This window comes from Astatotilapia calliptera, chromosome 23, assembly GCF_964374335.1.
Source record: "Astatotilapia calliptera chromosome 23, fAstCal68.1, whole genome shotgun sequence".
Lineage (NCBI taxonomy): Eukaryota > Metazoa > Chordata > Actinopteri > Cichliformes > Cichlidae > Astatotilapia > Astatotilapia calliptera.
Window position 1 is genome coordinate 6,393,368 of NC_137443.1, and position 15,408 is coordinate 6,408,775.

At 40.4% G+C, this 15,408-nt stretch overlaps 3 protein-coding genes across 11 annotated transcripts in view; all 3 read left to right on the forward strand.

Annotated features, from left to right (window-relative positions):
* The window catches only part of ddr2a (discoidin domain receptor tyrosine kinase 2a), a 31,678-nt gene extending 29,250 nt beyond the window's left edge, over positions 1 to 2,428 (forward strand). For all 6 annotated transcript variants that reach the window (XM_026159490.2, XM_026159489.2, XM_080296935.1 and 3 more), the window contains one exon: positions 733 to 2,428. In XM_026159490.2, the coding sequence (XP_026015275.1) occupies positions 733 to 864 (132 nt within the window). In that variant the 3' untranslated portion in view covers positions 865 to 2,428. The remainder of the gene's footprint in view (positions 1 to 732) is intronic.
* Positions 2,429 to 2,583: 155 nt separating this feature from the next.
* On the forward strand, positions 2,584 to 5,888 carry hsd17b7 (hydroxysteroid (17-beta) dehydrogenase 7). The gene is made up of 9 exons (XM_026158840.2): positions 2,584 to 2,735; positions 2,963 to 3,169; positions 3,289 to 3,381; positions 3,520 to 3,634; positions 4,612 to 4,806; positions 4,919 to 5,032; positions 5,111 to 5,167; positions 5,246 to 5,344; positions 5,437 to 5,888. Exons 1-9 carry the CDS (start codon positions 2,701 to 2,703, stop codon positions 5,542 to 5,544), a joined length of 1,023 nt encoding a protein of 340 aa, XP_026014625.1. The 5' UTR covers positions 2,584 to 2,700; the 3' UTR covers positions 5,545 to 5,888.
* A 2,913-nt stretch (positions 5,889 to 8,801) lies between these two features.
* serbp1a (SERPINE1 mRNA binding protein 1a) lies at positions 8,802 to 15,090 on the forward strand. Of its 4 annotated transcripts, none has more exons than XM_026159008.2 (9): positions 8,802 to 9,342; positions 10,655 to 10,838; positions 11,459 to 11,599; positions 11,746 to 11,817; positions 12,036 to 12,110; positions 12,281 to 12,452; positions 13,079 to 13,123; positions 13,252 to 13,440; positions 13,750 to 15,090. In XM_026159008.2, exons 1-9 carry the CDS (start codon positions 9,087 to 9,089, stop codon positions 13,804 to 13,806), a joined length of 1,191 nt encoding a protein of 396 aa, XP_026014793.1. In that variant the 5' UTR covers positions 8,802 to 9,086; the 3' UTR covers positions 13,807 to 15,090. The 4 variants fall into 4 exon arrangements, with proteins under 4 accessions (XP_026014793.1, XP_026014794.1, XP_026014795.1 ...); XM_026159009.2 differs by having other exon boundaries at positions 12,284 to 12,452; XM_026159010.2 differs by having other exon boundaries at positions 11,749 to 11,817.
* The last annotated feature ends 318 nt before the right edge of the window (positions 15,091 to 15,408 follow it).

Sequence of the window (15,408 nt, forward strand, 5' to 3'; positions counted from 1 at the left end):
AAATTAAACAAACTGTTTTACGACAAAGAATTCAATTAAAATGGGAAAAACACAAATGAATGAATGAAAAGGAGTTAGCAGAAGCTTTATCCTATTCTAAAGGAAAATAAATTTCTCACTGGATTTCACCAAACAAACACCAAGTACTACATACCCATACCTTCACACAGTAGGTCATTTATGGAGATATTAGGGAATGATGATGTAAATGTACTAGTTTTGATATGAGATATATTTAGTTTGGTTTCAGATATTTATTTCCATATTGTTTTAATGAGCCTTCTAACAAAATGTTGTTCTCTCTTATTCACAAAAGGTAGCTACAGCAAATCGATCTATATATTCGATTTAGCATATTTTTTTACACCAGATGCCTCCTGACACAATCCTTCTATGGATTTGTGTCTCCTCGTGAGCTAATGGAGCCACTAGTCTAAAAATCACAGCTGAAAATCTAGTTTGATACAATTCTTTCTAATTTCATAAATTTGACTTCATTTTTTTATTTGCCAGTGTCAATCAACACCTCCACAGTGTATTTCTTGTTAGCCATAAACTTCTATTAGTTCCATTATTACAGCCATTGAAGTGAATGTGTTTGCTCTGAACCCAAAGTGTAAGTTATTTAATAAATTGTATTTTTCAATTAAAGGAAACAGCTAAACAGTCTAAAGTGCTAAAACAGTAAACTCTTTTGATTCCCTGAGTTAATATCTCATCCATATTGTGCAGATCTACCTGCCTCAACCTGTGTTGTGCCCGGACTCGCTCTACAAGATTATGCTGAGCTGCTGGAGGAGGAATGCAAAAGAACGGCCGTCCTTCCAGGAGATACACAGGGCCATCTTGGAAATACAATCTTAAGCCAGTGCAGTGTTAAAGACAGTGATTTCCAGTCTGCTCATCTCTGGAAGTAAATGAAAATATGGCAATAACAGCAGACATTATCCAGGTTTAAGCTTGTCTCTGTAGAGTAACAGGGTTGGGGGCACTATGTACTACCCAAAAGAGTGAGTGTGTGTCAGTTATTAGCAAAAACAAGTTGGCTAAGATGTTTTATATGCATACAAATATTCCTCAAAAAAACAGTGCTGTTTTATACTACGCTATTCTTCAAACATGCTTAAGAACATGACCTAAGGCTCTGACTCATGTCGATGAAGCCTAATTTAATGTAGCAAGTGACATTTGGCACTTTTGAAAATATATTTTAATTGCATTTGTTAATGTTGGTTTAAATTTCCTATGTTACAGCAATTTTCATATTGACAACAAAACTAATGCAACTGAACTCTCTAGTGTTTTCTCTTGGAAGACTGCTTGAATGTAGAGGAGGAAAGTCCAGAAAAACCATCACTGTTACAGTTCATCTTATCTCAAGTATCTAATCACCACACATTTAGATTGACGAGAATAACAAGGAAATACCATCTTTTACATCTCCTTGACGTGGTTTCAACATTAAATGTATATGACTCTGTATTTTAAACAGATAATTCTAAATCTCAAATATCAATATTTTGTATTAGTATTTATATGTTAATATGTGTTTGTTCCGTTGGTTTTGTTTGTGCATTAATATGCTCTTTATTTGGAGTATTGTATTTGATGCAATGCAATAATTCTCTAGGTTACATTTTGGATTTCTACGTTATCTTTTATCCTGCTGCAAACTGTTGAGTTGATCATACACTAAGCTCTAAACCATTGTGATTGATAATCGATGAGATATTGGAAGATGCTTATCAGCAATCCAGGCCGCGTTGGTTCAACAGTATGTGTTTACAGTCAGTGTCATTGGAAAGATGTTACTGAGAGTGCTGTGGATGTTGAACAAATGACAGAGAAAATAAGTCTTTTTTTGAAAGCAGATTAAATGTAGGTATTCATCCTAAATGGTGTGTTTGACAAGAACCATAAGATGCCTATGAGTGAACGCTTTCACTGTAGTTTATACAAGCAAATGAAAAATAAATATCTGATGAGTCATCTACAGGTTTAGCTTTCTGCAGTTGGCTTTTTCTTCTGTATTATTTCCTCTTCGATTTGTTTGTTTGTCCACGTCTGTGCTGACTTTCAGATAGTTTAACTGTGTTTACAGGCTTTGCTTTTGCAGGTCTTTGTCCCTCTTTGTAAATCAAGAGAAAGCTCAGATCATTGCCCTTTCAACTTATCCCTATCTGGGCAAAGACATTCTACAAATTAAATCTGATATTTGGTTTAAAGATACATTTGTGAAGCTTGCAGATGTTCTCACAAGACAAAGAAAGCATTTCATGGCATTCTCCATCAGCTCAGTGCAGGCAGATGAAGTCCTAATATGTTGAGATTCATTTCATCTTTGTACTCAAATGTTTAAGTGAGAATATTTTATATATTTCTGTAAGCAAAAGTTGTTCATTAAATAAAAATTAAACTGGAAATTGAATCTGTTTGAGAGCTTTTGTCTTATTCATGAACAGAGCTGAATATTTCATGCTTTGTCTGAGTGGGCTGTCCCTAAAGATGATCAGCTGACAACCATGTGGATCTTATTGGCGGAGTGCTGCTACAGCATCCAATCAGAACTCAGAGGTGGGGCGAAAACTGTTACTTCACAGATCAGGAAATCATTCTTAGGACTTTGCACGGATCAACTGACTTAAAAGAACATTTGGCAGCAAATGTAGTTTTCTATATTGGCAGTTTGAAGTTAACAGGATGAATAAGGTGATTTTGGTAACAGGAGCCAATAGGTAATCACTGTTTTTGTTTTTTAAATGATAACCTTCAAATCAGGAAACTTTATATGTTCAGTGAACTTACTACTAGTTATATTACAAAAATGTTTGACTAAATGTCATTTTTGCAGTTAATTTAATCCACAGTATTAAACAGTAATACTGTAGTAAAGTATTGTTGTAAGTAGTAGTAGTAGTAGTAGTAAATACTAGTAGTAATAGTAATATGGATTTCCCTGCAGTGGCATTGGCCTGGCACTGTGTGAGCGTCTCCTTTCAGTGGACACAGAGGGTCTCCAGCTTTGTCTGGCCTGCAGGAACATGCGCAGGGCTGAAGCTGCTCACTCAGCTCTCCTCACCTCTCACCCCAAAGCCCAGGTGGCCCTGCTGCAGGTGGACACCAGCAGCATCTCCTCCGTCATTAGTGCTGCACAGGAGGTCAAAAAGAGGTGGGAAGATGAACTCAGAAACACAGAAATCAAATCTGTACTTGATAAATCATCACTGATCACCAGTTATGCTGATAGTTCTTTATGTGCTATAGACAACCATTGTTTGTTATCTGCAGGTACGACCGGCTGGACTACCTTTACCTGAATGCAGGAATCATGCCAAATCCACGGTTTGATGTAAATGCCTTTTTCAAAGGCCTCTTTTCCAGGTAAACTAGTAACTCTAGATGTGCCTGAATCCTCAATTTTATCTACAGTGCATCACAGTTTCTTTATATTTCATCATCTTCAACTGTGTCCCATGCTGCATTTCTTTTGCCTCAAATTTCTATAAACCTGTATTGCAGAAATGTCATCACAATGTTTGCCACCGGTGAGGGCATTCTGACACAGCAGGATGGTGTTACCCCTGATGGCCTCCAGGAAGTTTTTATGACAAATCTCTTTGGTCACTTTCTTTTTGTGAGTCACTTTTGTAATTTGGTGTCTGAATAATCTTCATATTTTAGACAGATCTGCTCATAAAATATTGTACTGAGATGTGCTTTGTCATAGTTTTCTGAAGGAAGACTAATTGCTGGTCGGTTGTCCTTGATGAAACAAATATAGGTGATACTGGATCTGTCTGTCACTTAGCAACTATGCTCATTAAAAATTAACAGCACGTACTGCTCTAGCCATAAGGTCACAGCAGGTAATATTCTGCTCACTTTGCATTTTCGGCTAAATTGGGGCTGCCATCAAAGTAACCTTTTCAAAGTTCTTGTTTAAACTTTCAGCAATTATAAAACAGTCTTCAGTGCGCTTAAGAAAACTGTTCACTCTCACTTTTAGTGAGAGTGAACAGTTTTGGTGGAATCTTCTTAAAATGCTCATTCAGTTTCTTTAAAATCTACATAGATTAGCCACAACATTAAAACCACTGCCAGGCAAAGAGAATAAGGCTGATTCGGCACTGGCATTTATGTGGAGATTAGTTTGGCACATTCCTCCCATAGAAATGTTTTTGTAGACCAAACAGAGACAGTAATGACACCCAAAACAGAACTGGCCTTCAACTGTAGGACTGTGCACATTGTCAAACCCCCAAAACTGCTTTCGAATGCTTAAAAGAACAGAGTCCAAGGCCTTCAAGATCAATAACTAGAACAAGCCCAGTCAACCCTACAGCCCACTGGACCCTAGGTTCCACTGCCCATACTATTTTGTTAAAGTTATTTTGGTTACTTATATAATATCAGCTGGTTTTAGTGTTATGTCAGATTGCTGCATAAGCATCCAGTTTAATATACAGATGTGTTTAAGTACATGCAGTAATCTCATCTGTTCTCACACAGTTCACCCAGTTACCTTGGGTTTAGCTTCTTTTTTGGACAAACTGCAGTGCAAGTTTTAATTTTATCTTTCTGTGATTTTGTGTCCTGCTTTTAATGATAAAGGTCAGGGAGCTGGAGCCAATGCTGTGCCGTGCAGGCCGGACCTCCCAGCTGGTCTGGACCTCCTCTAGTAATGCTCATCGTTCGGCCTTTAGTCTCGAAGACATTCAACATAAAAAAGGCACTCAGCCTTACAGCTCTTCCAAATATGCCTCTGACCTGCTCAGCCTCACACTCAACACACACTACAATAAACAGGTCAGCTCATGCACCTCACATGCCATGACTGACTCACACCAGAAATTGCATTTCTTTTTTTAAGCTCCTAATATTTTGATGAAAGTGACCCTGGTGCTCATTATTTTTTTAGGGTTTGTACTCATCTGTGATTTGTCCTGGTTTTGTGATGACCAATCTGACCTACAACATCCTGCCCTCCTTCCCAGCATTCCTCTGGACACTGTTTACGCCTATCTTCTGGCTTGTGAGTGACACAGTTGTTACAAATGCATAGTTGGGTGTTTGGCTCTATCTGAGATGTGTATTTCTTTCAAACTCACAGATAAGAATGTTCACAAACACTTTCACATTGACACCTTATAATGGAGCTGAAGTTCTGGTAAGTAAAACAGAAATTCACACTTCCAACACACAGTTCAGGTGAAATTCATGTTCTCAATTCTGTTCTTATTTTCAGTTTTGGTTATTTAAACAAAAGCCTGAATCGCTGGACCCATATGCAAAGTATCACAGCTTAACATCTGGGCTAGGGAACAACTACACACAGCCCCGTAAGGTACGGCGGGTAAAAATTTACATTAAAAACTAATGTTGAGTCAAAACAGTCTGTAATGTAGTTCCACATATGTCTTCTGTGTCTCTTCACAGATGGACATTGACTTGGAGACATCGGAGTCTTTGTATGAGAAATTACTGCAGCTAGAAAGAGAAGTAAGGAAGAAACTGAAGGACGAACAAAAGGAAAGCCCACCGTGATCCCCCAAATCCTGCAGGATCATCTTGATGCAGATCACCCAGTTCTGGATGGAAAACATTTTATTCCCGTCTCACAGGTCTCCTAGGAGGATTATGTGCTCTGGCTGTCAGAAAAATAACACACCTCTACCTGTCACAGCAACCTGCAAGGCTGAATTTTAAGTGGGAACTGATGAGTGTGGTGCATGTTGTGACAGCACACATTTTCATCTAACAATACAAATAAGCACTGCCTGTTGCACTAATTCTTATTCAGAGACTTAACAAATTATCAGAACCTACTAACACAGCTACTAACACAGTTTTGGAGTCTAAATACACAGAAATAAATGTGATCACCACTATGCATTTTCTCCACTTTCTCCAATCTGGTTGTTAATCCCATGGTCCTCACGGCAAAACGCAGTGCAGTCTGACAGCAGACTATCTGTGTCTTCCCAAAAGTTGATATAGGTACTTCGTGTGAGCCTCTCGGCGGTGTACGGAGGTGCCGGCAGGTGCGCACAAGCGCTCTCGAAATACCTCTCCGGAGGATCTGGGGCAGAAACCCAGCAGCCATCTCCGTGTTCCATTGTTTGGTCTCCAGTCTCGCACTCCTCCTCTGCTCCGCTCAGTTTCGGATTGCAAAAAGCCCAAACCATCCCGCAGAAATAGATGAAAAACGTGCCCATGACCATAATCATGAGCGCGTAGGACTCTATCATAGCTTTGGTGACTGCGGACGTCATTTTGCGCATATGCAGGAGTTACTGAACGGACTACCGAAAGTCTGGTCGCGAGGGGGAAGTCAGCAAAAGTGGCATCACCGTTCGAGCTGGACCACTCAGAAACGCGAGACAGATATAGGAAGAAAAAAAATTCCCGGACGATTTAAAGTCGACTATTATGGGAGTTTTTAAGATTCTCAAAATTTCGATATAAACAGTTACTGTTTTTTTGTTTTTTTAAGACTACCGAGGAGAACCAGCAACAAAACATCAAGCTTCTGTTTAATGTGTGGTCTTGCTTTGTGTTCGGTTGTCTTTTCAGCCACTCACAGTATTACATATGCCTATTTAATATTTGCTTATTGGCTACAGGGTATATATATATATATAATCATACATGAAGCACAACCAAGTTTCCAACTACCACGTGGCACTGCAAAATATAAATGCACATAAAAGTGCAGGAATTTAGAGATCATTTATAACGTGTTTGTTTAATGAAAATATTACAGACAAGACAACATATTAAATGTTGAAACTGGAGAATATTTTTTAAGGTATAGGTTGTTATTTTTAATTTAATCCCAGCCACACATTAAATAAGACTGAGACTGGTGCATGTGTTTAGTCTTACATCATACTAAAACTCTAAATGTTTTCATTTTCTTGATGATGCATGATGCTCAACTACTCACTGTCTCCTTATTAATGTGTCCGTTTCTCAATTTCCAAGTAAACAAATACAATATATCAGAACCAGAAACATGGTGGTGAAAATAACTCATTCTGTGCTGTGGAACAGCTGCTGATTAAAAGAAAATGTCACAAAAATGTTGCAGATCATCAAATGCATTTTAATATTAGACAAAGATAATCTCAGTGAATACAAAATGCTGTTTTTAAATGATCATTTCATTTATTAAGGGTTATCCAAACATTCCTGCGCCCATGTGAAAAATTAATTAGTCTCCTTGTTAAATCATGAACTAACTTTCTTTAACCACATTTTTTGTAAAGCTGAGTTCATTTTCACCAACCACACCCAAGCGGGATTATCAGGCCTGTTGAATCACTTAAACAGAACCTGTCTGACAAAGCGAAGTAGGCTAAAAGATTTCAAAAAACAGCACAACATACCACAAATTAAAGAAACTCAGGAGCAGCTGAGAAACAAAGTCACTGACATCTATCAGTCTTGAAAGTCTTGGAAAACCATCTCTATGTCTTTGAGACTCCAACAAACCACAAAGGGACCCATTTTCCATAAATGGATACAACTTGGAACAGTGATTACTTTTAAAATTGAGCTTTTCCTTCCCACTTTTCCTTCTCAATGTCAAAAACATTTCAGTGATCTCCAAGATTTTAAGAGTCAAATATGGTGGTGGTAGTGTGATGGTCTGGAGCAACTTTCCTGCTTCTGGACCTGGATCACTTGTCCTAACTGATGGAATCATAAATGCTGCTCTCTACCAAACAGTCTTAAGGGAGAATGTCTGACCATCAGTTTATGTTCTGAAGCTCAAGAACATTTGGGTTATGCAGCAGAACAATCTGAAAACCATTAGCAAATATACTACTTGAATAGCTCAACTAAACAAGAACAAAATGAAGGTTTTGTCAAAATCTGGACTTAAATCTGATTGCATTTTGTTTTGCCATGACCTTAAAGAACATACACATAAGGTCAGGCCATTTATGCCTGAAAACCCTCCGATGTGACTGAATCGAAACAATTTTGCAAAGAGGGTTGGGCCACATGTCCTCCACAGCGTTCTGAAACACTTATTGCCAGTTATCACAAGCGCTTGATTTTGGTTCTTGCTGCAAAGGGTGGCACAACCAGCTATTAGGTCCAGGGGGTAATTACCTTTTCACACAGGACCAGGTTTATTTGCATAGCTTTCTTAGACTAATACAATAAAACATCATTTTAAACTGATTTTTATATTCACTTGTGTTATGTTTGTGTAAATTTTTTTTTTTGATGATCTGAAACATGCAAGTGTGACAGATACGCAAAAAAATAAGTGATCAGGAAGCAGAAAAATAATTTTTAATTGTAGCCCTGTGTTACAGTCTTAAACCACCACAATGCATTTTTGTATAGCACTGTTTGCAGGTTTCCTCACCTACATCAGGCAGTGCTGATAAAGCTATCTCTAAATACAAATGTGAAGTGCTGTTTATACTTGCAGTAGGCTACTTGCCAGCTTTAAATGGGGGCTAGGCCCCGATATTGTGCGAATGCTTGTTCTGAGCTGTACTAACATACCTATACTCTGTATATTAACTCTACCGTAAACTTAAACTTTAACAATTTAAGTGAAATCTTTGACCACTTCCTTTTGTTTTCCAACAAAACTATAGTGCCTCTATTAAGAGGAGCACCTGCTGTTTCCCTTCGAGATATGTGAGGCAATATATAATAAGCCTGACCAAATATTTGGGCCCTCATTAGTGTGGAAACCAGTCTGCAGTGCTTTTCAAGACAGTTTCGAGGACTGGGGACATTTCTGAAAAGTCAAAACAAGAGCACGCAGTGTAAATGAGGGCACTCATGCTTTATTTTACAGACTACACCGGATAGCAACACTAGCCCCTCTTGCATTGTGGGTAAACGAGTTTCTTCAATTGCCTATCAGTAACCCAGTCTAGTGATTTGATCGTCCAAAGAAACTACACACCCCACCCGCGCCAACCCAGAGGTCCCGGATGTCTATCGCGCCGGAAGAGAAGACGGTCCTTTCCCAGCCATCTTGTGGCTTCACCTAGCGAAGTGCTCGCACCAAGCCTCGTAGAATCGGAGGAAAATCCTGCTGAAGGGGCGCCATCATGCCCGGACAAATGCAAGAAGGTTTTGGCTGTGCCATAACCAATCGGTTCGACCAGTTATTTGACGACGAGTCGGATCCGTTTGAGCTGCTGAAGCAAGCCGAAGTAAAGAAGAAGAAGGAGGCTTCTGCCCCTGGTGCCGCCAAGACTGCAGCCCAGGCTGCCAAGCAGCCTAAAAAGGAGTCTCAGAAAGAGAGAAAGACCCCCTTGACCGATAAGAAGGAGGAGACCCAGGCCGTCCCGCTCAAGAAAGATGGTAAAATATAATTTTCACGTTTCATGTCTCGCACAGTTAAAGCAGATGCTTAACATTGAGCTAACAGGCTAAGCTGCTTGATTACTAGCTAGCAATGGTTCACAAGCCACCCTCCCCGTGACATGCGGTCCACATGGCTGTTGTGTGCCCCTGCTGGCTGTCATTTACCCGAACAATGACATTTAAACAAACGTGTTCTGCAGTGGGATCCGTTGGGCTTAAAAAATTTGCTGCCCGACGTGTTTTGGCTTGCCCTCCCCCCTCCAGTGGGCCTTGTTGAGCGGGTAGAACCTGAAAGCCTGACTGGCCGGGGGTGTATCTCCGGGTTTATACGTTTATGCTTGCCACGATGGGCTTCCAGAGACCCCCACTTGTGGCTGAGCTGACCCAGAAAGCAGTTTTTAGGAAGCAGTTAATTATTTTAAAAATAAAAGAAAAATATCTTTCTGTATATTAATGGCAGGCGCTTTAAGGAGAAGGAAGTTTAGCACGTGCAATGATTGAAGTAACGTAATATGAGTACATGTGTACGCTCGTGGCGGATCGGCAGGTGGATTGGACCTCGGAGCCTGCACTGCTCTCGCGCGGATGAACCTCGTGGTTGTAGTGTGGGGCGTGTTAAAGCACAGGCTCTTAACCCGCCACTTCCCATTGGCACATAATGCAGCCGCGATGCACGCGGTCGACGTACATTCACAGCGCTTGTATCTCCGGTTTCCATTTTCCCCCAGATATTTAATTGTCATATATAACATCATGTATAGTTAACAAGTCATTCAATATATTTTTGTTTTACAACTTGTTTGTCTTAAATTTTCCAGCGTCAGGATTTGACCTAGTTCCAGGAGGTTAGTTTGCCATTATCTTCACTTCAGGCTGCCAAGTAGGCTCATATCTGTTTGCAAGAGAGAAGATGAGACAGGTGCGCTGACTATGGTGCAACCAGCTGCTCCTGTGTAGTGGTGGATGTCTATTTTGGTAGCTGGTGAGTTAAGCAATGGGTGGGTGGTGTTGTGTCACACTGGGTCAGTGGCAGTTAGATGGGCCATACAGGGTTAAACACTGTGTAGGTGTTAATTCACATGGCTGGCCTGTGAAAGGAAGGAGTAACGAGTGATTAAGTTATCAGATGGCTTTCCAGGTTAGAAAACAAAAGTAGGTCAACTTCCTTTGCATGTTAATTGGAATTATTTGCTCCACTTAAACACAACAAACACATCTTCTTTGTCTTTTATCACACTCGACATTTGGTCCCAATCTGTCACTTTCACTGCTAATGGTCATCTGATCCTCCTGTTGTGGTCAATCCTAGGTGCTGGAATGAGGAGGATGGGCCGGAAGCCGGAGGGTGAGGGGTCCAGACCCCAGGGCGGCCAGGGAGAAGGACGCCCCGCAACAGACAGACGGCCAGCAGACAGGCGGCCACCTCGCCGCTTCGAGAGGCCTGCTGGCGACTCTGGCGAGAAGCCTGAGGGTGGTGAATTTTCAGTGGAGAAGTGAGTTTATTTTCTGAGCAGACTAATTTCCAACAGGGTGTCTTCTGCTTTCACAAAATAGTTGTCATTATTGGGTGGGACTACAACTGTTTAGGCGTTTTTTACCATGATAAGAGACTGTAGTCTTGCCCAAACTGCGGCAGGCACATATATTTTATTGTCACAAAAATCTGTGTAGGAAACTGAAAAAAATAAAGTCATCTGCAAATCAACTTTTAAGTAGCTACTATCAGGATTTTTATGAACCTTTTAAAAAAAATCAGTTGTATGTGCAGTCCCACTCAGTTGTATGGAGTCTTACAGGGAGCTTTAGGTCATTGCTCAGCTGATTGATTCACTTTCATATTCTCAGTTTTTGTTTACAGCAGGCAGCAGGAAAAGGAAAAACAACAAAAAAACCAAGCAAACAGAAAGCTTAGCACCAAGCAGTAGACACAGTTAGCTGTTCAGGACTCCCTCAGGAGTTTGTAGAAACCAAAACCGGAGATAAGAGTGTTATGTTGTAATGGTGAAAACTTGTTTTTACTGCCCCCAACTGGACAATAAAAATGTTTTCCCCATTGGCTAAGGACCTTGGCCAGACTGTGATTGTAACAGTTGTTCTGCATTAATTTCTTTAGGCCCGTCAGCGACAGGCCAATGAGGGGACGTGGTGGCGGTAGGGGAGGCCGCGGAGGCAGGGGTCGCGGCATGGGTCGCAGCGATGGCTTTGATTCCCGAGGAAAACGTGAATTTGATCGGCACAGCGGCAGTGACAAATCGTAAGTAATATTTTTTTTTTTTCCGCTCACTGTTCTTATATATCGCTTCATTGAAATACCCTTAATGCATCTGGTTTTAAGACCTTTGTGTGTGTTGTGATGCAGTGATCATGTTATGATCCTGGCTAATCCAGATGTTGTTTCAGTAGTTTGAAAGGAGAAGAGAAGCGTGGTGGAAGTGGATCTCACAACTGGGGCACCGTTAAGGATGAACTGAAGTAAGTTCTTACTTTAGGAACAGAAGAAACTTCTGTGATAGTTAAATAACACCTTTACGCTTTGATAGCGATAACTCTCTCGTCTGCAAGAGATACATTAAATGATCTATTAGTATGCCATTCTTAGGTGACACATGTGCTGTTCTGGGTAAAGCTTACTAAAATTGATGCATGCAGAGCAATCCTCATTTTCATGGCTTCCCTGCCCCTCCTTGCAGTGAGCTTGACCAATCAAACGTCACTGAAGAAAACCCTGAAGGAGAGGAGCATCCAGCTGCCGACTCTGAGAACAAGTAATTTTTTTCACCTTGCTGTGTTCCTCAATGAGACTTCACTTTCACTGTGAAAAGATTCACAACTTTTGATGTGCATTTTGTAGCCACACATGCACATCCATACTAAATCAGTTACACTGAAAGACAGTGTTATTAATTCTAACGCTTATCTGGGTGTGTTCATGTTGAAGGGAGAATGAGGTTGAAGAAGTGAAGGAAGAAGGCCCCAAGGAGATGACTCTGGATGAATGGAAGGCCATGCAGGACAAGGACCGCGCCAAGGTAGAATTCAACATCCGCAAGCCCAACGAGGGAGCTGATTGGAACAAAGGATTTGTGCTCCACAAGTCCAAGGCAGAAGTGAGTAAAAACAAAAGGTCTGCTCTCGGTTGGAGAAATTATTTGTTGCTACATTTTAACAGGTATCCAGTATTCAAGAATTATTCTTCCAATGTAGTATATTGACACTTCCAAAATAGGTGAGACAACAGCTTAGCCAGGAATTAGGGAAGATTATGGAAACTCCCATGTGTTGGAGGTTATGTTAAATATTCTTTCTCCGTGAGATGAAACTGACTTTAATAGTGTTGCACCGGTGCAAAAGGTTTTCATGGCTGCACTTCAAAGTCAGAACTTCAACATAGAACAGGAAGTAGTTGTACTTATCAGACAATGATGCAAGTTTTATTTTTGCAATATGCCTTTAAAAGAAAAAGTGAATCGGAGTGTTGTGCAAAATTGTATTAGCCAGTATTCACTTTCTAAGGCAGTACTCCATCATAGGATTTTCAGTCAATGTGCAGAACATGTCACTAAAACTGGGTTTCACATTATAGGTGTGAGTCATAAATTTTTAACGGGAATCGACAGGATGTTTTTATATTAACTGTATTATCTTATTAAGAGATTTGAATTTGTTGGTGGAAGCACATTATTTTGATCAGTGTGTTAATGTTGGCTTGTGTCTTTGTACCTGTCCACTGCAGGATAAGAAGGGTGATCTGATTGAACCTGAGGTTGATGAGCCGAAGGTAAAATTTCTACAGTTGCATGTACTCTGAGTATATGAAATCCAGACATGCATGCTAGCAGAACATTTATGTTGCAGATATACCAAAACAATAAAACTTAATTTTTAACCCTTGTTTTTGTAATTTAGGGAGATGATGAGCACCATTGCAGGAAGCCAGCCAATGACATTACGTCACAGCTGGAGATCAACTTTGGAGACCTGGGCCGTCCGGGCCGTGGACGTGGTGGACCACGTGGTGGCCGTGGAGGTGGAGGTGGAGGTGGTCGTGGCCGCGGCGAAGCCACCAGGCCAATGCGTGGTGGAAGGTCTGACAAGGTATGGGGCATTAAGCACAGCTTAGTTGCTGTTATATCAGCAACAACCAGGTTTATGCGCAGGAAGTTGGGATGCACAACACGAAATGTTTAAATTACCAGTGATTCTGATATTTGCTCTTTTTGTCATATAGAACGTCCTTTTTTATAGAAGTGGTACAGCCCTTCATTTAAAGAACAGATTGCCCTCTGCTGTTAAATCATTTTACGACTGATGGCAGTCAATTTATTTCTGTATTATTGCAGTGGACCATTTCCATTAATCAGTCATCTTTTCTAACTTGTACTTGTTGTCCACCTTTTCTAACAGTCATCTACGTCTGTGCCAAACGTGGACGACCCAGAGGCCTTCCCAGCCCTGGCTTAAGCCATGGTTGCTAATCCTCAGGCCTACAGGAGCCTCCTGAGCACCTCCACTACGAGGCTTGCATGTTCCTGGATCCTTCAGCAGAGTGAACCAATGGAGAAGACTGTCATTTACTATGACACTCAATGTGAGGACTGAGTTTTACCCAATAAAAACAAAACGAAGATGGAAAAAAAAAACAGAAATTAACAAAAAAAACAAAAAAATAAAAGGACTTCTTGCTACTCTGGAGCAACTTATTGGTAGAGGTTTTGTACTTGGAAACAAAGTAGCAGGGATGTTTTCATACAGTATTTTTTTCAGAGGTTATGCATTGTCCATTGATAAATTTTTGTAATTGCTGCTTGAAAATATGCATTTTGAAAGAGTATCTTTAGTGTGGTGTGTGCCATTGCTTTCTCGCTTTAAACTAGGCACTGTGGAGCTCCAACCCAAGCTCATAAGCTCTGACACACCAGGTATTTCAGATGACGTTACAGCTTCAGTCATTGAGATTTATGGATTTTTTTTTTCTTTACCACTGGGATATTGTTTTATATTTTGTACAGGAGGTCTATTCTTGTATGATCTTCAGCCTGTAAATCGTAACTATTTTCATAGATTCTTTCAGAGACTGTATTTCACATGGTGCAAATAGGATGCACCTTGATCTTTGGTCAAAAGGTGCTACCTATCTTTGAATGCATTGATGAAATGGCGCCTAAATCTGAATTTAAGGTTCTTTTTGTACTGAAGATGTTTTGAAGGAGTAACATTAGGTCATTTTGGAGGAGCACGCTGGTGATGACTCTTAAATTTGCGCTGATCATGAAACTTTGGTCAGGTGAATTTATTAGCTCAAAGATATTTCACATTTTCTCGTTACTTGTTATTTGAAGTGCAATCCTTGGTCTAATGCATCTTCCTCCTTGCCCATTTCATCTTTGATCACTGGCCATGTGCGAGTCAATTAATGCCTTTCTTTTTACTTTAGAGCGATAAGGGGAGGAAGTGTTTTTACACAGTTGAGATTTGACCCTCTCCAACTGTTTACACACTCCACTCTGGTATCCTTTTACAGATGTAAACTCAGCCCAGCTTCAGTTTGTTTCTGCAGTCTGTTCTGTGCTGATATTTTCCTCCACTGTTGACTTGCCCTGTAGCTTCCACAGTGGCACCACTGCATAATTGCTCTGAAAGAAATACAGTTGTCCATTGTGTGGAACAACAGAAGTTCTCTACAAATGTGTGAATTCTAGCCCTGCTATTGGAGACCTCTGTCGGTAAATAAAGGTGGTCGATAAATTTTTTTGCATTGTCTTTTCTTTTTTTTTTTGTCCTGCCTGCACAAAGGCACTATTATTTTACGCTTTTGCTGTACATTTCTTTTAAATTCCCTTTTGACCGCATCACTTTTTAAATGTATGCTACCACTGTGTTCAATTAGGGGGACCTGTTATGATATCTAGCTGTTTTTTCACCTTGCCCTACTAGGCTAGTGTTGCATTATTACTCTAGTCATTTGACTTGCGCTGGACCTTAGTGTAGCCCCTCAGTTTTCTGAAACAACCTGATTTCTTCACTCCTTTAGGCCAGTTTTGTCCTGAAGGTTGGCTTTTGCAA